At 37.6% G+C, this 24,168-nt stretch overlaps 1 protein-coding gene across 1 annotated transcript; it reads left to right on the top strand.

The window, feature by feature from the left end:
• Window positions 1-1,042: 1,042 nt before the first annotated feature.
• c10h18orf21 (chromosome 10 C18orf21 homolog) lies at window positions 1,043-22,674 on the top strand. Its single transcript, XM_006635829.3, has 5 exons — window positions 1,043-1,333; window positions 6,317-6,336; window positions 10,041-10,240; window positions 20,825-21,030; window positions 21,341-22,674. The coding sequence occupies exons 1-5, from the start codon at window positions 1,242-1,244 to the stop codon at window positions 21,489-21,491; spliced, it is 669 nt and encodes a 222-aa protein (XP_006635892.2). The 5' UTR covers window positions 1,043-1,241; the 3' UTR covers window positions 21,492-22,674.
• Window positions 22,675-24,168: the final 1,494 nt, after the last annotated feature.

Raw genomic sequence — 24,168 nt, 5'->3', positions numbered from 1 at the left:
ACTGGAAACATTGATTGATGCATTAAGACAAAGTTGTAGATTTAGCAGTTGCCTTTATCCAAGGCAAATGACAGTGAAAATCAATGAACTGTAAAATTATACTTTAAATTACAACAGGATTTACAAGGCACACAAATAATTAAAATGCAGGCTCCAGGGGAGAAGTTTAGTCTACATTCGTCCGAAACAAAAGCAAAGCGGTACTGTACAAGGAGCAGAAATTATTACAATAACGTATCATTCCATCTAGCACAAGTGCAAGCAAGCGTGTCTTGAGAAGGTGCTGGAATGTCATCAGAAAATGGCACAGTCCTGCTGGTTTTGGTTACAGCCAAGCCCTCAGATACTACATTAAACTCTCAATTGACTTGGTAATAGGATTCATTATAACTGTTTGACAGCTCATAAACATGTGAGAGGTTTCCTTTTCGATCCATCTATCCATTTTTGAACTGCTTAATCCAGTACAGGATTGTGAGGGAGCCAGATCCTAGCTTGGCAAGCAACCGGTGCAAGGCAGGATACAACTGAGATGGTCCATCAGACACACAGACAAGCACCCACTCACAGCATGGGAAATTATTCCAGATGACAATTAACCCATCAGTATCTTTGGAGAGTGAGAGGAAACTAGATTTTTAGAGGAAACCTACAAGAATGTGGAGAGAACATGCAAACTCCACACAGATAGCATCCCAGAAATTGCACCCAGGGCCCCAGCGCTGTGATGCAGCCATGTTCATCACCTCTGGACCTACTCAAAAGTGTGGAATTGTATGTTACTTGCAGGTAATGTGGACTCCCCTCCACCACCAATGTGCAGCATCCACCTGGATGTGATTAGAGAATGCAGTTGTGTACTCAGAAGGTGATGGTTTTATTTCTATTAAAATTTACTCATTGCAAATCAGGTATTTTTGTATCTTCCACTGAACATTGTATCTGTGTAAGAAGTGCAAAATTAAACTTTACTACTCTCAGTACTAATCCAGAAGATTTGTTCTCTCGCTCCCATGATGCTTTGCGCAAGAGTGATGCATTATGGGAATCTTTCAACTAACATTAGAGTGAGCTGCCCAGAATAATGTTTTTTCATTGTGCTTTCTAGCATATATTCAGATATCTGTAGTGTCACATTTATTTTGTTTTTATTTCTGTTACGAAATTTGTCAGGGCTAGTAAAAAATAAAGTTTTTTTCTTCTGATCTGTGGTGTGCAGTGCCACAACCAGCGTGCCAGGCATGTCCGAAGATCGAGTACAAACAATGAACTTTTTGAAGAAGGCTTCCATTTGTTTCAAAGACATCTGCCCGGAACAATCCCGCTTTCTCATGTAAGTGTGAAGTCAACAGCAGCAGAGTTCATTTGTTTTCTTTTCGAACAGTAATTCATGGCTGTATTTGTTGATCACGTTGTGGATAGTGTGCCTGTGCAGTGTCTTCACGCTGGATGGCAGTGCTTTGCAGCAAATCCGGTATTATTCCAAGCGAAAAGTATCCTTGCGGCCGTGGCTATGATTTCAAAACGGACGTTTGGTGCCTGATGTATGCTTGCGATCGAACTTGTTTGTGTAGTTAAAGATGGTGCGGAACCCGATTTTGATAAAAGAAAGTCATTTTTAATTGCAGTTGAGTACGATCAAAGAGCTATCATTTAAATAAGGTAGTCCAAATATTCGCTGCCCTAAGAAAATGCTGAATATCTGCTCTCAAGACCTATCAATTAAACTGTCCCAATACTGATTTTGAAAGTATTTCTCTGTATGGCAAATATTTCACATACTCTGAATATGCTTACTTTATGTCTCATGCCAAAGCATGAAAGGAAAATCTGGACAAAAACCTGCTCGTGAAATGAAGGGTGTGTTAGACTTATTGGAAATCAGGGTCCCAAACCCACCCCCCTGTCTGTGGTATTAGATGTCGTGACCTTATCGCTTTGTTTAAATCCGTGAGTGTACTGTATTTTGTGTAAGAAAAAGGGGTCAGGTTGTGCTTGTTTTCGGAGAACACGTTAAGCTGGCGTCGGTGTAGCACTGTTAGCCACACACTTCACTTTCTTACGTCTCTACAGTTACTGAACTATTTACTCCTATTTTGGGATTGTCAGTGGGGCGACAACATACAACATACAACGGAACAAGTAATAGGTTTATTCCATGCTGGAAAAAAAGAAGAAAGAGAACACAACGTTTCGGCCGTGGAGCCTTCTTCAGGTGTGGATATAATAATGTTGTGAAATAATAATGTTGTGCACACCTGAAGAAGGCTCCACGGCCGAAACGTTGTGTTCTCTTTCTTCTTTTTTTCAGCATGGAATAAACCTATTACTTGTTCCTTTGCAGCCTACGCATGCTGACGCAGCTACCCACCTGAACTACAACATACAACGACAACATACGCTGCTTCCTTCAGACTAACGTGCTTAAAGAGCATTTTGTCTATTCTGGGGGGTGTACGAGGCTTTAAAATAAGTGCAGCTTTGTTTTCATTTAAACAAAGAACAATAGTTTATGTGGTTTTAACGTGTGGACCAGATATTCCTGATATTGTTCCTAGGTCCTGGGCAGTTTTTAGATCTATTCATATTGAGGGCTTCTCTCGGTGCGAAATCCAGGTTTGAAGTTAAGGAGATTTAAAAAAAACAATACGTGGAGATCTTTTGGATTTTCCCCCTCCCTCTGAAACAGGTATTTAGCTGAACTAAATGGTTTCGCAATGGAAAAGACTCGAGTTGTAACTGTTCCTGACTAATTTGTACATCGGGCTGAGTTTCCCCAAACCTAGTTTTCATGCGTTTCATCCACTTCTAGGCTTTAATCCAACTGATTTTAATTCAAGCCTGGCTTGTCTCCCTTTTTTTTATAGCATTTCAATATGTGTAAAATCTGTTCAGTTTCATTTCTGGACTAAAGTTGATCTTGTTAAAGGGCATAGAGAAGGACTATTTCACAGCAGTAAGGAGTATTTGAATTAAAAAGATGTTAGGGTAAATGCTCAGATATATTCAACATTTCATCCACCTTGCAAATGGACAAAGAAGGCCAAGAGCACAAATATTTTGATATGATAAAAAGATATGGTGGAGGTCTAACGTCTTGGCTTTTTTTGTGCTGTGAGGTGAAGGGATAGTGATAGAATCTTAAAATGTAACAGACATTTGAAAATAAATAGATGATATAGTAACTCTGCAGGGGTTCCTTAGGTACAGTATATGCCCCAAAGAGTGCATCATTCATTGCATTGCAAATGAAGCTAATTTTAGAAACTAGGCGTTAACTGTTTGTAGAGCACTTGTTTACATTAACAGGGATTGGTCAGACAGTGAAAAAACACGCTTCTTATTATTACTTTGTTTCAAGACTGGCATCAATGACAAGGAAAAGAACATGCCCATTTAATCATCTAAAATGTCATGTGATATTCTATATGATTATTTTGCAAATATATTATGATATATTGTATATTTATTGCTAATATATTGTGCTATAATTATTGTGCTAAATGAACTTTACACATTCCTACTCCTTCTATGGGTAATGGTGAAGTTAAATCCATGGTAACAACAGGGACATTTTCTAAGATTGAAGCACAGAAGATCCCTGGTTCAAATATCCCCTCTCGGTTTGAAATAATTTCAAGGGAACAACAGTAACAAAATCAAAATGAGGTAGTAACCCACATGAAGCACTCGCTTCAATATGGATCACAGAACTGCACGTTACACCTTTTTTTTCCCCTCAGGCCATAAAACTGCCATTCCTGATGTACTTGTATACAGGGCCTATACTGGAAATATTTATATTGCTCAAAGTTTCCAGACTGAAAAATGCCTACAGCCCCTGTATTCTCTGTTACTTATTTGGGAAAACACCTATAAGAAAATAAGTGATATCCAAGGGCTAGTTTTTTAAGAACATGAAATGTGCTTCTGTAAGATAACATCTTGTGTTGTTATAATGATTTGCGTTTGTTACAAGTGGCTATAGTTTTCATGTCCGTGATATTTATGTTTGTAGTATGACGTTATGCTTAGTCGATAACTTGTGTCGAAGGCCCATTCTACCTCTTGAGACAGAAGTGCTGAATTATAAATCTTATTGGAGATTTGGATTCTTTTTTTTTTCAGTCCCACTGGACTCATTTCAGCAACCGAATTCATTGCAAATGGCATTATCCTAATGTATGAAGCTGCATACTAAGTAAAGGATCATCCCAAGTTAATATGCTCCTTTGCATATGTTGCGGTTGACCCACTGTGTGTTGCTATAGTTCCTTCTGACTTCGGCTCTTCCGGAGGGATTATTTGAACACTCTTGTGAGTTGAACTGTGCCTCGTGTTTCTCATTTAGAGGGTTACTATTAGTACTTGACAAAGCGGCCTTCACATACTGCCCATGTTATCAGAAACCAGGAGACTGGTCTTACAGACGCCCTGTTACTGTAATATGTTATTCAGTGATGTGGTATGCATGCGTCAGCTGTATAGAGTCAACCAACTTGAGCAGCAGTCTTGAAACCAGGCGTCACAGGAGAGAATGCCGTCTGCCGTCTGTGGTGAGCTGATTGTCAACAATGAGGGCAGGCCACAAGGAGACGCGTCGCGCCGAGCGACCAGCTACAGCGTTCCATTGCAATTTCAGTGAACGTTTGTGGTTTTATTGGGATGTATTATTGGGTAAATGTTTTCTGTGCTGCAGTGTGCTTTGTTTTTGCATTATTCCATTTGCTCAGCATTGTCCTGTTCTGGTTCTGCCTCGTTACTTAGCTGTGTTATCTGAAGTTTAATGAGGAGAAAGTCCCTGACGTGTTGGCTCAGAAACAAGTCTGAAGCAACAAAAATGGCAGTTCTTCAGGATGTCATGGAGTGTACTGCTGAAATACTGTATAAAGGCCTACCTTATTCTAAGTGCTATAATGTTTTTTGTAGAATTAAACAATAAAAAAATAATATTGTCCTAAATTCAAGGGTAATTGAGTACTATGTCCTAAAACACTGCTCCATTTTCTTACTGCAATATCCTGTACTGTTCATTGGCTTTTTTGCATTCTGGAACAAAGTTGAAGAAAATGAATTTTAGAGAGGTTGTTGTTTTTAGGAAGCTGCATGCTTGGCACCTTAACCACCAGACACACTTTCAAAAAATGTCCTCTCTGTATTGAGCTACAGTATATACTGCAGAAAGAGGGTTGTTTCTGGTCTTGGGGTAAAAATGATAGTAACATACTTAAAAAGTAGCCAAATAAAAGTAACATAATTATTGTTTCTTTAATGTGAATAAACATTTTTTATCCATTTAAAAGACGTACATTGGAAGTCTTTATAAGTCGTTAATTTGACAGTGCCAAGACACCTTGCAGTTTGTCTGCAGCGTCTTTTTGTCTTGACCACTGTGTTGTTTGTAAATTGACTTGGCTAATGTAGCATGCTCTAGCTAAATTTAGCTAGCTAAGAGGTTTCTAAGATTAGCTATCACCCATGGTAACACTAGAAGTTCAAAGAAAAATCTAGGTATCTCTCAGGCTTGAAGTTGTCACTATGATTTGAGGTGCATGCTGTGCTGTGAAACAGGGCTCATACAGTAATAGATTATGTCAAGTATATTTATTTTCTCAAAATCTGCATTTTTGCTAGAGAACTCATTCGTGTTCGGCTTCAGGGTAGTACTGTTTGCACAGCACTCCGGACGTTGTTTTTAAAAAGCTGTAATTTGACAACATGAACACTCAGCAGTGGGGGATTTAGTTAATCATAGTCTTTCCTTTAGCACGTGTGCCTCATATGTGTGCCTCAGACTTTGAATGTCATTGACCATTTTTAGTTTTTGCTATTAATAGTCTAGGTAACAAAGGTCTATGTGACTCATCAGTATACATTGTTCTTAAGCATGGCCAGTGAACAGCTCAACTTTGCAGTAATAAATTTAATTCTGCATTGTTTGTATGTCATTTCCAAAGTATTAGTATAGCAAAATATGTTGTCCTGTATTATTATATATAATGTGTTTTCGATTAAAATCTTTTTTAAAAGGCAGTTTTTATGCTTGTCCTCTTGTAATAATCGTTGTTATAGAAGCATACGTTTATGGTATGTGTGAATTACATATGAGAAAATTAAAGTGGGCATATATTTATTGCCTGTGAAATTGATGTTTTCAGGCAAAATGTATTCTTCTTCAAGCAAGGGCTCATTGTATGCGAACTTTCATGTATGTATATGAACTCTCTGTTATGCTGCAATATTTTCATATAGCGTGGATATGTTGACACTAATACATTTGATGAACTTACAACACCTGCTTTTTTTTTGTTTGCAGGAGCCAACAACAGGAGAAAGGTAAGCTCAAGAAAATATTTCTAAATGCCTTTTTAAGCTGGTGTTCAAGCTGTTAGCAGAAATTGCTGCTAACAATAAGCCTCTTTACTTAACAAGATAAATTATAATTGAGAAATTGTTTTCAATTAGCGATATCCTGGCCAGCAGGGTTTATGCCACTGTTGTGCAGAAAACTGCACTGCGAGAAAAGAACAGTCATCAACATGTCAGTAATGTAACAGGACATGCCACTGTTAACAAGTGCAAGTGTCAGGCAGTAACAATTTCAGTGTAAAACAGCAAACACCCTCGGATAAAAATAGGTCTGGTGAAGGTTTTACACCTATTTGAAAAATAGTATAAAAGAACTGCAATAGATAATGTAGACAGGAAGGTATTTTCTCAATCATAAACATGTAAATTATTTTAAACCCATTTAAAGCATTCAGTTGGTATGTAGAGAAGGTAAATCAATGAAAGAGTAAAGATCACAGTGATAAATGGAATGGATGCCATGATAGATGTTTTGGCAATTTGGCACAAGACCAGTTTTCCCAAAAAACATTTTAGAGATTATGTAATATTCCTCTTAGTAACTGGAAGAGGTTGTGAGGGATCTGTTAGGATTTGTATACTGCATTATAGGTTTGGAAGTAATTCTGAAACCATACAAAGGAATATGTCAAGAGTCTGTCAAGATGATTGATCCACAAACGTCTTATTTAGAAAAAAAACAGCTGGACAAATGCAATTTTTTTTTTTTAAGAGACAAAAGATGAGAGATTGTGTCATTGAGAACTTTTAAAGCTGCTATAATACATCCTTGTCCAGAACCAGAACTAGACAGCATGTAAAATATAATTATTGTCTAAGAAAGGAGCACAATGTCTTGTTTCTCAGTTTTTGCATGAATATAAAAAGGCAAGGCAAAGTGGATATAGGTCTGTACCAGTTAGGGTTTGACTCATTGCTGCCTTTGAAAAGATGCAGAACCAGGGCACACTTTCAGTCTGCTGGGATTTCAGCTGATTTCTAACAGATTGAAAAAGTGGGTCAGCAGGGCGGATATTAATTGAGCAGCGAGTTATATATAAAATGGTTCATCATGACTAGCAGACATAGTACAGTTTTACAAAGCTCGGTAGGCACTTCTGATTCAGTAACAGGGTGCATCATAAATCCTGAAGAACATTTGAACTTGACTGAAATTTACTGGAGTGAATTGGTATTTTTATTCAAATATCCAATATCAGACACACAAGTGGCTTTGTGGAAATGTTACATTTATTCAGTTAACGTTTATCGGTTGCGCAGGATTTCCATAAGTAGAACACATTTTAATAAGTAACTGAAAAATGTAAATAAGTAGGTACATCAGTGGGTAATGATTTTATTTGGAGCTTCTAATAGGTTTTTGCTTGCACGTATTTCTAAATTGTGTGAAAGAAAGCCAGTGAGTGGAATTGTTAGAGGCCCTAACATTTCTCTAAATGAGTCTTGATTAATTAAAGTTGACACCTTGGGGCCAAATTGAGAGCAGTGGCAAATTCTAACTTTAAACCTCATATCTGGTAACAATCTTTAAATAAGGTCCATGCATCTTTGATGGATAGGATGATAGGATTATTTTTTCATTTATTAATGCCAGAACAGATAAAAAAGCCTGTTCATTAAAATTCATAGGACATCATTTAGATAACATCAAAGGAGGAAGATTCTCTTTTATGCCACTTCTAATACCTGCTATGAAACAGTGATCTAAACTAAAATCCTTACAAAATAGTCGACTGACCTTGATTTAATGTTGTGTTTTGGTGATTTAGTCAGTTCTAGTACAGTATGTTTGACTGTACTCTGAAATAAGTTTCAAAGAAAGTTGAATCAAAATGTAGCACCTTAAAAGGACAAAAACAAAAAGTAAGAAATCACGTCGAAAGCAATACTGTCTTCGAAGACTTATTTTTGAATTGGTACTGGTCCTCCTGTACCACATGGCGATGCTTGCAGTGCCGAAGGCTGAACACTCTGATGGATCTGCAGTTCATCTTTCTCTCCTGATGGGTCCAGTGCATGTCAGCAGTGAGCTGAGATGTATTGCCAGCAGCCATATCACCCAGCAACTCACAACTGGCAACCCACTGAAACTAAGCAGGTGTGAGACTGGTCAGTACCTGGATGGGAGACCTCCTGGGAAAAACGAAGGTTGCTGCTGGAAGAGGTGTTAGTGGGGCCAGTAGGGGGTGCTCTCCCTGCAGTCCATGTGGGTCTTAATGCCCCAGTATAGTGGTGGGGACACTATACTGTAAACAGGCCCCGTCCTTCAGATGAGCCATAAAACCGAGGTTCTGACTCTCTATGGTCATTAAAAAATCCCATGGTGTTTCTCAAAAAGAGTAGGGGTGTAAATTTCCCATTGGCCCTTACTTAATAACCCCCCTCTAAGAATTGGCTTCATTACTCTGCTCTCCTCACCACTGATAGCTGATGTGTGGTGAGCGTTCTGGCGCACTATGGGTGCCGTCGCATCATCCAAGTGGGGCTGCACATTGGTGGTGGTGGAGGGGAGTCCCCATTACCTGTAAAGCGCTTTGAATGGAGTGTCCAGAAAAGAACAATATGTGTAAGCAATAATAATAAAATAATGATAATAATAATAAAGAGAGGCTTCACAGTTCCATAATGTACTGGCTGTCCGTAAACAACGCCTGTAAAAATATCCCAGTAATTCCACATTCTTGGACTTCCTTTTAGAAAGGAAAACAGACATTGGCCATACAATGTATAAAGCTTGAAATGCTCAAGCATTTTTCTAAACGGTTTCTTTTTGGCTTCACAAAATTGATTGTATGAGCAGCCTTCTGGTAAATAAAAATTGCTTATTGCAGAGCTAATCGACAACTAGACTGTTCAGCAAACTTTTGGAATTTGTGTGCTAGAGCCTACTGCTGTCCTCAGCATTTCAAATCGGCAGTTTACTTGCTTGTCATAGTACATTTTCCACTGACCTGGTTTCATTGTCAGGTTTGCTAAATAGGACCTACATATAGCTACATATCGCTGGCATATACTTATGTGAGTGCAATGTAGAGACCTGTTAAAAAATAATAATAATTATAGAAAAGATTATATCGGGATTTTGCAAATACTTTTAGGATATCATTAATTGCAGTATAAGAAAGAAATGAGCAAATACTGTATTTGTGCACTATATTGTTTATTGTAGCATGGCCAGTTATCTAGTTCACATACACTTCTTTCCAGAATTCAGTTTTTGTGTCAGCTTATATCCTAAAGCTGTTTGTGATTCATCGTTTTTCCGGTGCGCATGTTGCACACTTGGCAGAAGCAATCCAATCTTCATTGTTTTGTTTTAAATCAGAGTTGGCTAATATTGCTTGTATATCTGTCTCTAAATATTTTGCTGCCTTTAGTGAGGGAATGGGCAGTATAAACAAATTCCGTTTAGAATTGTTTATATTGTTTGATAATGATGGTGACAGTCCGTTGTTTATTCTTAATTTTAGCGTTAATGGGTTCATCTATAACTTGAGTAAATGTTTCCACTTTTTTTAAATCAAGAATATTATATCTCAGTTTGACTTAAGGGTAGTTTAATAGTTCATTTCTTTTACACATCCACAAAAAAACATTTGCATGCACTTTAAAGGAGAACGTGATGTAAAAAAGTATTAAATGTGATCCCATCTCACCTCTCTTTGTTGTAGATGGCGGTCTTCGGAATCGTTTGATTTGCCCATTTTGTTTCCAGTGGCGCCTTCCTGGTAACCACAGAGTACGATTCAAACCAAAACAGAAGTCAAACCTCCAGATACAGAAGATTATAAAAATGGAGGCAGCACAGAAGACTCTGAGCCTGAAGCAAATGAAGATTTTGAGAAGGTTTAGGAATTCTACCAGCACAATGGTAAGGCTCATGAGAGACCATGGTCAGAAAGCACACAAATTATTGTTGTTAATTTAATTTTTGTATGCAATACAGGTGGCCAGTGTTTCAGATATCAAATTAATATTTTAGTGTATTTTTTTTATGATTTGTAAAGTTTTGCAAAAGAAAACTTTTAAACGGCCATCACTCAATGTAGTGTTGGTTTCTTTTGTAATTCTTGACGTACAGAGCCTCTATTTCCATAATGCATTAATTGTGTGCTTGATTGCTGTGTTGCAATTCATTTAGCAGCATGTAGAAAATGCAATTTTTCATTTTCCAGTAAAACGTGTTTGTAAAGGGAGCCACTATTATAAAATTTCACCTAGGTTTTACATCTAGTGTAGAGGATTTGCAGTTCAAAGGTAAAAATGAAGTTTATTTCTCTTCTTGCACTGTGTATTTCTTATAATTGTAGAAAACAATGTACTACACATGGTATCAGTGGTAATAAAGGGGGTATTTAAAAAAAGAATTTTGTGACATCCTTATTGTTTGCAAAAAATAATAGAACTGTAGTTAACCATGTCAAGAAAGTATTTTGTATTAAGGACACACAGAAAGAAAGAATTCCCTGTAATAATACTCCTTCACTCTCAATCAGATGCCAAAGTGGTGTGTTTCCTTCCCTTAAACACCTGAGGCAGTGCTGATTCCTTTCTCACTACTTTCAGTCTTCAAAACTGGCTCTCCTTAGATCTGCTTCCTCTAATATTATGTTAGGAAGGTACCAGTGTAATGTTACTCTGCCCCTTAAAGAAGAGCTGCAGTTTCTCAGTCCAGGTTGGCAATGTCATTGACTTCTTTTTTTTTTTACTGTTTTGTTTTGATTTTCCAATTGATTTCTAGTCCCAGATGTCAGAAAGGAAACTTTCTCCAATATCCAAGTCAGTCATCAAATGTATTTTCCTTATGGTCTATACCAGTCCGCAGGGTAGTGAAAAATTCACAGTCTTAATCCGAAAGGATGGGGGTAAGCAAGCTTTAGTGAAAAAGTTGTATTTATTATGTTTTGATCTCCAATTCTAATTCCACCACATCAGTGAGGAATTTCCCAAGATAATTCCTTGCGGTTGTGGGAGATGGATATTTATTTTTCGCTCGTACACCTTCGTGTTACAACGTAAACCCACTATAATTTTAATGGGATTGCAATTTTGCAAATGAGTTATCATTTTGATGCACTCTGAGCCTTAGTCATCCTGATACATTTCATCCTCACATAAAACAGATTTTAAAATCCTCTTCATTTTCTTGTGTTTTTTTTTTACTCATCTGCTGAAAACACTAAAGCGTCCCTAAGAAAAAAAATATTCTGTCTCTAGCTTGAAGGACATTTTGTGATGCGCAGGATGTTCTCATGATTTAGAAGAACTGTGCATGTGAAGTGGTTAAGCAAGTGTGGCTATTTCCGTAAATTTACAAAGCTTTCTCACTTAACTCCCAGAAAACATTAAAGGGAGGTAAGTTGAGGACTTGAATTTTATGAGCTGCTGTCATTGCTTTTCTGTGAACCCCGTTGCTCCCCAGCCACTGAACTGAACTGAGATTAAAGCCACAGCAGGTCATTCCTGTTTCCATGCTCCAGGCATGATGGCTTTCTCACTACAGAGAGTGGTCAATATCTAACAGTTTTCCATGTCTTTAGGCTCAGACAGCACATGACATCGATCAGTCAGGTTTCCTCATTTTCCGGTCCAAGAGTTCACATGTATATGACAAACCCTCAACAGATAATAAAAGACAATGAGACCAGTTCCAGTGTCATCATCTCAAACAGTTTTGCACACACAATTCTCCTTATTCACAAGGGACACATTCCTGAACCGTCTGTGAAGAAGGAAAAATGTTTATACTGGGGGAAAAAAAACTCTCATACTTATTTATATCTTGTCCATACAGTACCTCATACCTTGTGCAAATCACTATAAATATGCAAAGAATATGACAAAGTATTGTGTTCTGTTCTAAAATGGAATATTAAGGAAATTAGTGTAAATCTATACCCTTTCAGTTACTGAGTGAAGTTGTCTTCAGGAAGATGTGATAGAGCTTGAGAGATTAGATGAGTAATGAAGAGGAAAATTTTGAACTGAATAAGCTTTTTTGAATAAGCTTCGGGCCTCTGAGAATGTTCTAGAAGCTTAAAGAGTGCCTCTCTCTTTTTTTTGCCTTGTTTTGTTTATATTTGGTTTAAGTGTGTCATGTTTAGTTTGCATTATAATTGCCTTGAGCAAGAAAAAGAAACTGCTTACACCAGTAGAACATTCACAAAGTTATGGTGAGAAGGACAGTCTTTTTTTGTTGCAGGTGCACTGACATTTTATTGCACAGACATACCATAGGTAAATTCATTAGGTGCTTAATTTGATGTAAACAGATCTGATCACCAGGCAGTTGCATAAGTAGCCACCCTGGAACAGAATACAAGTTGTATATCAGCAAATGCATGTTTTGCATGAGGTTGAGAATGATGTGTTGTGGGTTTCTGTCTCGGGTCCTTTTGCAGAGCCTGGGCAAGCATGTGCCTTTTGACTGGTCTGTTTCAGCCCTAGATGTCATGTAGTTCCAGTCTCATCCCATAGATCAGTAGTTCTCAAACTTTTTGGACCAAGTACCACCCCTGATCAAACCAAAGCATCCAAGTACAGCCTACGAATCATCTTCTCATAGGAACCCCAGAAAATCTCAATGACCAACATGGGCACGCGTGCCTGCACACACTCACATACATGTATAATAAATATTATAATAATAATAAACTTTATTTGATATAGCACCTTTTAAAGGTGGCTTCTCAAAGCGCTTTACAGAATGACAAAAGGAACAACAACAACAATTAAAAATAAACAATAAAAAGCACTATTTCAGTGAGAGGGGTGAGCCTGTTTAGTCGAGCAAAGCAGTTGTGAATTGGTCGAGCCTTGATGCAATTCACAACAGAGTCTTAACCGATTTTAAATTGTCAGGCATTTTCTTGACGGCCAAGGCCTCGCGGTGGATGCTGCAGTTCATATCTGGTGGGTTATCAATGTGATATTTGGATGATGCAGTTCATATCTGGAGCAACCTCTCCTGCAACTACACCGCTGTCTCGGCTTGTCATCGCTCTAGCACTGTATGTACAAACTCTGATGCATTTTATCCAGTCGATGCCGTTCTCTTTGATAAATTCATTCAAAAACTGAACTATGTGCTCTCCTGTAGTTCCTGTTGGTAGCGGTTACAGAACAGAAAGTCCTCATGGGACATGCCCTTAAACTCGTAACGAATGTAAACGTGCAAATGTGCAAATCAACGACATTTAGAGACTCATCTAATTGCAGTGAAAGCATCTGCTCATCTTAACGACCTCTATCAGGGTACTTTTGACATCATCTGCCATATCGATAATTCTGTGAGTGACTGTGTCTTTCGGAGAGGGGGCAGCAGGTCGAGCTGTTAAGCAGCTTTTTCTCCACACATAATACGCGTCAGCTCTTTTGCCAATGGTAAACAAAGTTCTTCACAAGTAGTGTGGGGGCTTACCAGCTTTAACAATCCGCAAGTTTGCATTTTTCCCCTTTCCCATTTCAGGAGTTCGTCTCAGAAGTTAAAAAGTTTTTATTTATTTTTTGTATTTTTCTCAAATTAACCTAGAACAGTTCTTAAATATTGTTCTGTTATCTATCGTGCTTTCCTGTGCTCCAAAATCACACACATTCTCCTACCTCCCTATTTGCTGGACATAACTTTTTTTTTTAAATACAATTGGCCACTTTCGTTCATAGCACGCATTCCTATACAATGGTATGGAATAACATAGTAGTTCTTGTGTCCACTCAAGTATTAGCGCGCTTTATCGTAGTACCTTGGCTGCGTATTCGACACAAGCTAATTTTGTTAAAATAGAAAATATGAAAACCCATCCCAATTTTGCAGCACACACAACAAAGTTCCAGGGTCATATGGCGTACCGCCTTGCGGCACCTCGTACCACAGTTTGAGAACCACTGCCACAGATGATCGGTGGGGCTCAAATTTGGCGAATAGATTGTTCATGGCTCAGCTATCAAATTCTTATCTATAGTTAAGCAGCTACTTACCTTAGAGATCCCAGGACTTAAGAACTGCTGTGCTTGGTGGTCAGGCTGCACTACAAAAGAAGTCCTCCTGCCCAGGCATCACACTTTACCTGCCCAACAATCTCAGTGAGGTGTCACTAATTTATAGTTTTCCAAATTATGGCCTTATGTTGCTGGACTGTGGACTATCACCTTGATATTGGATGTTGCAGGCTGTGAACACCCAAGAAAAAGAACAAAGTCATTGTTCTCTCAAATATATTAGGCAAATTGATTCCAATCTTTCTTTCTTAGTTTTTCACCAAGCTTGACTTGCAGCGTGTTAAATCACCCAATTTGTGCCAAATCAGATCACCCACTAAAGTGTGTTACTTGTGCAACAGTCATTCATCCAGTGCTCAAAATGCCACCAAAACATTTATTCAATATCCAAAATGTATATACTTCGCAAAGGAAATGCTGGGCTGATAGGCAACTGTGTATAACTTAAGATAGTTGAGAGCTTTAAGGTTTGTGTTCAGCCGTGGATGAGTGTGCTATGATAAGAGTCAGGCTTAATCAAGGAAGGGAAAGATGCAGAGGAGAGTATGCTTACATTCCTGCTGTTGAGTTCACAGAGTGCCCTTCAACAGCTGAAAAGTCAGAAGTCTTCTGAAGTAGCTGATAAGCACAAATAGTGGACAAGGCAGGGAACTTGACTTTAAATTAGAGGTCACATTTCTATATACAGCAGTTTCAGGGTGACAGTATTTTCTCAGGGTCAAAGCATTCGGCAGTGATGTGAGGAAAGCTCAGATGAAAGCAGTGCTCTGGGAATAACACTTCTTAGAAGGTACATTCAGTGTGTTTTACAGATTATAGGCAGAAGGGAGGAATTGCTCAGAAAGGCTGACTAGAGATTTTTTTTACCTCTCCAGTTCTATTTACTTGTTTGAATTATAAAGCGAAGAGTTTATTTTGATTTTACTTGCAAATTGACCTCCCATAACATTTCTGTGTTCTTGCAAAAAAAAAACACAATTGTATAATTGAACCCTTCCTTCACTCTTTGAAACTTTGCTAAATTGCTAAATGTGTAGACATCATACAAATCTTAGTTCAAGACGTGAAACATTTTAAGTGAGTGTAAAGCTGAGGAAGTTGAAGTGTATTTCAATTTGATAGCTGCATGTATTTAAATGGGATGTTCAGAAGCCATTCCATGGTGGTGGTGATGATGATGACGATAGTTATAATAATGTCTTGTGGTCATAATCATCCCTACACTTATATAGCGCTTTTCTGGACACTCCACTCAAAGTGCTTTACAGATGGGGATCCCCTTCACCACCACCAGTGTACAGCACTACCTCGATGATGCTACAGCAACCATTGTACACCAGTACACTCACCACACACCAGCTCTCAGTGGGGAGGAGAACAGAGTGATGAAGCCAGTTCAGAGATGGGGATTATTAGGAGGCCATGATTGGGAATGGCCAGTTGTAAATGTGTAACACCCCAGCTCTTTTTGAGAAATGTCCTTAGATTTTTAATGACTGCAGAGAATCAGGTGTTATGTCAGGACTAAGGTTTTATGTTTAAAAGGTTTAAAAGGATGGCAACTTTTTTAAAACAAATCTCTAGAAATGTTGGTTTCCTTCAAAGTCCAACAATATCCACAAGAAACTATGCAAAGCAAGTGCCCTAACACTTAAAAACTTAAGAAGGTCAGAGAATTTGGTGTTCACTTTGTAACCCTATTTTCTTCATTGTTTGTGCACTCTTAAACCACAACATCCATGGAATTGTTAATAAAAAAGGTTGTTTTGGATGCTGCTTCACATTCAGCACACTGGATACTAAGGACTGATGAACAAACAGAGAGGTTCACTTTAAAGATATTATTCCTGTTGTACCTGAATTAAAGGACAGTTAAAAGGATTTGCCAGGACTTCAGTTTGTCTGAAAACTGTATCTCAGGACTGTTCTGTTTCCTGCTCGCAATATTTGCTATTCAAATCACAGAATACATAGACTACAGCCTTGATGGACTTCTCATGTCTGATTGATTTAGTTTTGCATAGAATAGAAAAAATATATATGCACAAGATACAAATGCTAAACTAAAAAAAAAGAGCAAACAAAAAGCAGTGATTGAACTGACTGTTTTGAATATTAGAATTTTTCTTCTTGCCATAAATAGTAGTTAAAAACACTGTTGCAACATACACCAAGTGTTGTAAATAAAAGTAAAGTTCTCTTGGTGCTTCCAACTGTAGCTTCAAAGTAGGTTTTACAGTTTGAAATTAAACGTGAAAAATAAATATAAAAAATAGCTGTAGGCTATCTTCAGAAAAATCGTCTTACAGGGTGGGACCACAGTAACAACTGCATTGTCTTTTGTCACCCAATTAATTTATTAATTATACTTTAATAGATGTTTGTAAAAAGTAATGGTCAGTTTTCAGAATGTCAGCTTGGCTTTAAACTATTCCTTATTTCTACAGATGTCGATACTATGGATCTAGATGTCATGACAGAATGCAGTTCAGTATTCTTTCCAGTTGGCCTTTTAGCAGTCAAACAATATATCCAGCTGTTTTTACAGTTTCACGGTATCTGTTTATGCCTTTAAGGGGTTTCATCATGACAAATATCCCTCCATCCATTTCCTAACCACTTCTTCCAGTTCAGGGTGATGGTGGAGCAGTGGGAACAAGGCAGGGTACACCCTGGACAGGATGCCAGCCCATCGCAGGGCAGACGGACACAAATCCACACACACTCACTCACAACTATGGCCAATTAACCTGCAATTATGTCTTGAGACTGCAGGAGGACACCAAAGAAACCCAAGCTAACACAGGGAGAACATTCACTCCACAGAGATAGCACCCCAGATCTGAAATTGAACCCAGGGCCCCAATATTGCGATGCAGCAATGCTAACTACTGTGCCAACGTGTTGTCTATCATGACAGTTATGTAAAAAAAAATTAAGTATAAGTTTTTCATCTTTTTCCTGTGGCTAAAGATGGACCTTTAGGAAGTTATTAATATAAAACGTTCTTCTGCTTGTAAATACATCTCAACATCACCAGCTCTATAGAAAACAATTTTGATTACTGAGGTTTAGTGTTAATGGCTTTTTAATTCTTCAGATTTTTTTCTTTGGAGAAGCAGCAGCATGATGTTTGTCATTAGGCTGTTTTGTTTCTTTATTATCACGCAAATGTATTCTTTTAAACAGTTGTTAATGCTTCCTGTTATTAATCAGATATTGCTAGTCTCAGGAATTATTTCCACCCCTGCACAGCTCAGTTATGGTCTAAGTGATATAGATCTGGAATTGGTTTTCGTTATAGAGGTATTAGCTCTATGATATGCTTTCCTCTTTCACTTTTGTACAGTATATTCAAGGGCAATCGCTTGCCTGGAGGTGGACTCCATTAAGGTCACTCTTTCTGATCCCCACCAGCACTTGGCAGTGTCACTTGTGTTATTTTTGATTTGCAGTGTATTATTAGAGACAAAGAACTCACTGGTCGGCTTGATTGCCTACAAAGCAGTCTGTGACAATTGCACCAGGGTAGACCCATATCTTTTACTGTGAGTCTGTGGTCTATTTTCTTAATCACACTCTGAGTCATTATTCAAGTCCTCAGCAGAGCTGATTGCTGTTCTGCTTCTTCATGAGCAAGATTCTTTCACGTTTGGTTCATTAATCAGATAAGCAATAGAAGGTGCACTGTCAACTGTACCCATTCCTGAGTTCTTATCCAATTCTGAGTACAGTTGTAGAATAGTTTTCTTAAGTAGTCACAGTACATTACTGGACAGCTAAGCAAATAATGTTTGCTTGATCACAGAAATGACTTCTGTAGCAAAAGATGGTAACCTTTATATATCACTGCTTTCATGCTGTTAAATCTGTGTGGCATATATTTTTAGCACAATCTAAGCTTCTTATTTATTTTATTTCATTTTGCGAAGGTTTGGTTTAAGGAATTGTTTAGAAGATAAAATAACCGTTGTAGTCATGTGAGCCTTGTTTTATTTACATGTTTCCATTGTTAGTTGGTGTCATTTTGGAAGTGTAATGCCAGCTAGATTAGGCATTCTGCATAGCAGGGCATAAACTGGAGACATGGTGGCACGTTGGAAAGTGTATCTAAAGATAACGTCTTCAGCTCTATGTGTGAGAGAGCATTTCTGCTTTTTCGTCCTTCTATAATAACCTACAAAAGTGTTCATACCCTTTCTGAACGGCACCTAAGTTATATTTATTCAGCATGAAAATAGATTTATATAATATTAGCATGTATAAATACAACTTCCATCAGAAGTATACTATATGTATACATTTATATTGATTAAATATATTCATTACCTTGCAATCAATATTTTGTCAATCATCCTTGTACTTTTGATAGTCATGAGGAAGCACTTTCTGTAGCCTTTTCTGATTCTGAAGAGTCTGAAACTTCGGACGGGGAAAAATAGAGACCGTCTTCAAATCCACCGGGGTGTGGCCCGCACTCAACTCAAATCATAAATGTTTAATCAGAAATTGTAATGAACAATCGATAACACTGATATTTATGCTGTCTTAAGCATTTTGTCAGTTTGATGCAGGCTTTATATTGTTATCCTATTGTAAAGCCTGTTTCCAGAGTCAGCCAACCCTTAAGAAGTACAAATTCACTACTGTTCTTCACAGAAAGGGCAACATTCTTTTTCAGTGTGAGTTTCATAATTCTGTGCTAGTCATTCTTCTGGTGAGACTGTCCAAAAGCACAGTCTGTTTCATCCAACTGCTTCACTTGACCCCGTTTAGACTTAGGAGTCAATTAGTTGCTAATGAATGCTGCAACATTTGATGAATGCCCGTATCATGTTTTCTAAGTCAACATGGGTTACTCTAGAGTTCTAACTCGGTTCCCTCTTTCAGTTTCAGTTCTAAAATAAAATCATTTTTCATCCATTTAAAAATAGCATTTTTTAATTTTTTAATTTGTTCTTCTGTAACTTTCAGTGACATGATTTTGGATGACACATATAGTTACAACACCACTATTGATTGAGCAAGTAAGTTTGAGTTGTGATTTTAATTGATTTCATATTAGATAGAAAACAGTGTACAGATTAGTTTTGCTATAATTGCAATATATCAGAATAATCTAGAACAACAGCGTATCCATTCCTTAATTTTTGATTTTCTAATTTAAAAATAGTTTGGAGTATTACTATTGGAGATAGTTATTTTTAGATTCACAGTGCATCTCTTGTTAAGTATATACATAGTATTACTATGGAGTATTAGTTTGGAGTATATTACTATGTGGGGGAAACAAATCCTGAAAAGTCTGAAAATTGATTTACCCCACTAGTTTTTGTGGAGCCAGCTCTTAAAACTGTGCTACAGTCATTTAAGAGTAGATAAATCAACCATGTAATGCTTAATTAAAACATTTTGGTAATATTTTAATATATTTCCTAAGAGCATCTGGTCAACTAAATTTATCTATAGTATGTAAAAATCAAATCAATGACTTAAAACCACACACACAGGTTTGTCAAACCTATGTTACAAAAATGCTGTTGTGCAGTAGAGAAAAAGAAAATCATTTATTTCCAGTAAAGCCAGATTGCTGTCTAGATCAGTGCCTTGAGCAGGGCAGGAATATTTCCGACATCATTTGGCAAAGACGGGGAAAGGGGATGAATGAATTTTCCACAGTCCCACCCAGTGGTGATTGATTGGCTCACAGCTGTGCGGCTGTACATTATATAGAGCAGTAGTGAAAACAGGAGAGTTCAATTTTATCTGCTCAGATCATCCTTCCAGTTGTAACTCGTCATGGCAACTTTTGTTTCGGTGAGTTTCTTCCTATGAATCAATTTTTAAAGCAGTTATTTTTATTTCAGTTGTTAACTGACTGGACTTGTTGTAGCACCTTCTTCAAACAGTACGTGGAAGTTAACTTTTGGGTTTTAGAATCCTGTTCGATTTGTTTGTTTCATTCCTCTTTCAAAAACGTTTGCTAGGTTGTTGTTAATCACAGAATATAATATATCATCTCATCACTACACATTAATCAATGCGCTGATTGTCCACTGTACAGTAATTAATGAACTGTTGACAGTATAACTTAGTTTAACGTTCATGTTTACACTTACAATATTAGGTTTCAACTAAATCATAACTTGTGCTTTAATGGGATGATATAAATTTCATAAGAATTCCTGAAATGTAATAGTTTCTTCTTTCTTGGATAAGGACATAAATGTATAGACAAATGATTTAAAAAGCATGGTATTGCTGTGTTAAACCAATTATTCCTGTTCCATACATATATTTAAAAAAACGTAATTAGATTTTGCTTTGACATCATCTTCACAAGTTCAGACTGATGGCCGCCATTGTGTCTACATTTTAATGTTAATTGAGTTGTCAGCTGTGGTTGAGAAAAAGTTGTTGCATAATTCAGTGTACAATAATCCTGTATTATTTGTAGTTGGTCACCTGTTACAACTGCAACAAGACCTCAAGACAGGGTGGTGTGAGCAGAGACTTCTTGATGGGCTTTTCCAAGAACCTCAACACTCCGCGTAGTGCGACTAGACAGAAGACACCTGGTCTCACTCCACAGTCGGCTAGCAAAGCCTCTACACCACTCCCCAAGTCTGCTTCAAAAGGCAAAAGCCCAGCTGGTACCCCAAGGTAATATTGCTTGTGTTTGGAAGGAATAAGGATTTGGAAGAGTACTGCTTTCCGTAATGCACTTGCACAGAAGAGAAAGAGTGGCTGAGAAATATTTTGTTGTGTGCAGTATGTTCATCCTGTAGGATGCTTCCTAAATCAGGAATTTGACCTGGACCTTAGTGTATTAGTGCAAAGGTGCTTATTATGAAGACATCTGGTTATACAGACAGAAGTGGGATAATAACCACTCCTTTCCTTGAATTTCCCTTTTGTGACTGTAACATGCTGGAGTCACATAAACCTCATGGAGTGAAATGTCTCTTCGCAGGTCAGCGTCCTCAGCCCCTGCCAGCTCCTCTTCCTCCAAATCGGCCAGTGCGAAGAAGTTTGCCTTTTCGAACCTCAAGAGACTGCTAGTCCTTGAAGAGAATGAGAAGAATAAAAAAGGCGGTCTACAGGACTTCCTTTCTTCGCTTTGAGCAATGCGAAGCAGAACCATGACAAGAATTTTGGCAAGTGCAGGAAGCTTTTTCCACAATAATATTTTAACACTTAAATGTCTTTTCAATTGTAGAGATCACAACGGACTTTTACAGAATTGTATTTTTGACACATCTTTTCTTTTTTTAAAAAAGAAAACCAATAGTTGGTCCTATGAAGATGCTCCTTTGTGGACTTTGAATGTACTGGCTATAATGATGTTTTAACATAAATTCTTGCTTGCATGTGAAATAAAATGACCAAAGACTTTTCGCCTTTTTCTGATTTCAGTATTTTTATTCTTGTATAGTAAACTCTTATGAAGACTTTATATATAATTGACATAATGTTGTATTTTAGTCCACTCAATTTGAAGTGGACTTACAGTATATAGATCAGCCTTAATCAGCTTTTTTAACAGTACATTAACTTTACAACAGATCAAGACTATATTATGATTTGCTGGGTTGTAAAAATTTAAGTTATTTCATTTTTCACTTCTCTGAAATTGTACAGCTCTTATTCTCAAATCAGTTGTTTTTTAAAAAAAAAAAAGATTTTCAGTGTTATATAGTTTGCAGTTATATTGTTACAGCCACAGGTGACTAGGAAGTTGTGGGTAAATGAAGTGTCAATCAGCAGTCCAGAAACACACCATAAAAGATCCGATCCAGAAAAAAAAAGGGTATAAAGAAGAGAAAGAAGGTCAGACCACAAGAGAAGAGTTGGAACGAGAGCCCCTACTTCATGATCATCCAGACAAAACTGGATTAGAACTAAGTAGTTGAAGCTTGCTATTCTGTATTTGAGGGAACTTGGGCTTCCTGATTCATGAATACCTCTGTTAAACAGAGCCTTTCCTGTTTGGGGCTGCATTTTTAGAATACAGAGATAGGCTCCCATTTATTTTGTGGCATCTGGGTTTGCAGAGAGAGCTAATTCACAGCAGAATGTATTGCATTTCATTTAGATGGCAGCATATCTCTGGCCTCTGTAGGCCTTTTTTAAGAGTCGAAAAAGTGGTAGCAGTCTGGGGTTTTCTGGGTGATTGGGATCACCTCGTCTGGAACACCTATGGAATGCCTTGTACTGTATGTGAACTTATAAATACAGAAATGTGTGTGTTGTATTTATGTCGTGTGTAGTGTTTGTTACTATTGTTAATAAATATTTGTTGAACCACGTTTGTCTGGTTTACTACTTTTTTCACCAAAGCTGTGCCTCTGCCTCTGTGAGAAAGAATTCACGTGCCTCTAACTATACCAACCACTCAGGTATATTTTGGCAGACGTTATTAACAAGTTGGGGGTTTTGAATATCTATTTTACCTATTGACTAATCCTGTCAGTCAGTTCCTGATTTTTTTCTACTTTTGGTTTATTTTGTCCAGACCCAATTAAAAAACATTAAATATTTATGTGTGTCATCGACAAGTTATGCAACTTTAATTTATCCTGTCGGCTGCTATTTTCCCTTATATTTAGTTTTAAATTAGTCTTTTCACATTCATTTAATGACATACTAGGCTTTAAGGACCAATATAAATCGATACACATTTGTCTTATCATATTTGTGAGAATACCTTTTTATGTCTATTGTTTCATATTCTGTCTACCCAAATTAAACTATAAAGCAGGCTGAAAACCTTTTGGCACTTATATATAAAAGAAGATGCAACTTACACCAAAAAAAAAAACCAAATATTTGCACTGTGGGGATGCCTCCCCCTGTTCATCAGGGCATGCCTGTCTTTGTAGGAACATTTTTTAAGTATCGTCCCCACAGGCAGTTAGAATGCAACAAAAAACAGCTCATGTAATGGATCTGAAAACCTGCCTGCCCTTTCAAATCATAATCCACATGAGGACATGCTTTCATGACATTTTCCTGCGGACAAAAGAAATGTCCTTGCTTGCACGCACAGTATGCGTTATTTGGCATCATTTTATGCATCTTGGGTTGAGCACCACTGCTGGCTTTTTCCATCAAGTATTGATTAGCAATCAGGATGAATTTACAGTATATGGCAAATACAGTAGTCATTTCATTTCAGTCTCCTTGAGCATTTCAGACTTGTTTTAAAGAGGCATCCATTCATCTGAATGCTTCACCCAATTCAGCGTCGGGGAGGGAGCTGTACTCTATCTAGCAGAAGGGTGCAAAGCAGGGTACACCCTGGATGGGACACCAGTCCATTGCAGGGCAGGCTCACAAACCAAAACACTCACACTGGGTCAGTTTTCCCCAGAAATCAATTCCTACCTACCAGTATGCTTTTGAGCTGTGGTAGGAAATGGGAGCTCATATTGAAACGCATGCAAAACTGGGCAGAACATACAAACTCCATGCAGACAGCACCCCAGGTTTGGAATTGAACCCAGGGCACCATTTATTGTTTTAAATGTTTTTTCTATAAATTTATATAAATTTAGGTTAACAGATTTAAGGCTAAATTCAGTCTTGCTTGAAAGTAAATTGTTCATCATCGTCTTCAAGAAATTGATGTTTAAGAGAACAAATGTGCATAAGGGCCATATTAATGTGGGACAGTATTTGTTTTCCAGAAGCTAACGCTAAGATATTTTATATATCTGTGTGTGGTGGATAATACTTTACTATATAGCACAGACATAAAATGATTTTCAGTGTCCAGAGCATCTGGGTATTTTAAGATTG

This window comes from Lepisosteus oculatus, chromosome 10, assembly GCF_040954835.1.
Source record: "Lepisosteus oculatus isolate fLepOcu1 chromosome 10, fLepOcu1.hap2, whole genome shotgun sequence".
NCBI classification, from domain to species: Eukaryota; Metazoa; Chordata; class Actinopteri; order Semionotiformes; family Lepisosteidae; genus Lepisosteus; species Lepisosteus oculatus.
Note: the sequence above shows the minus strand (reverse complement) of the source record. Positions and strands in the feature narration are given on the sequence as shown.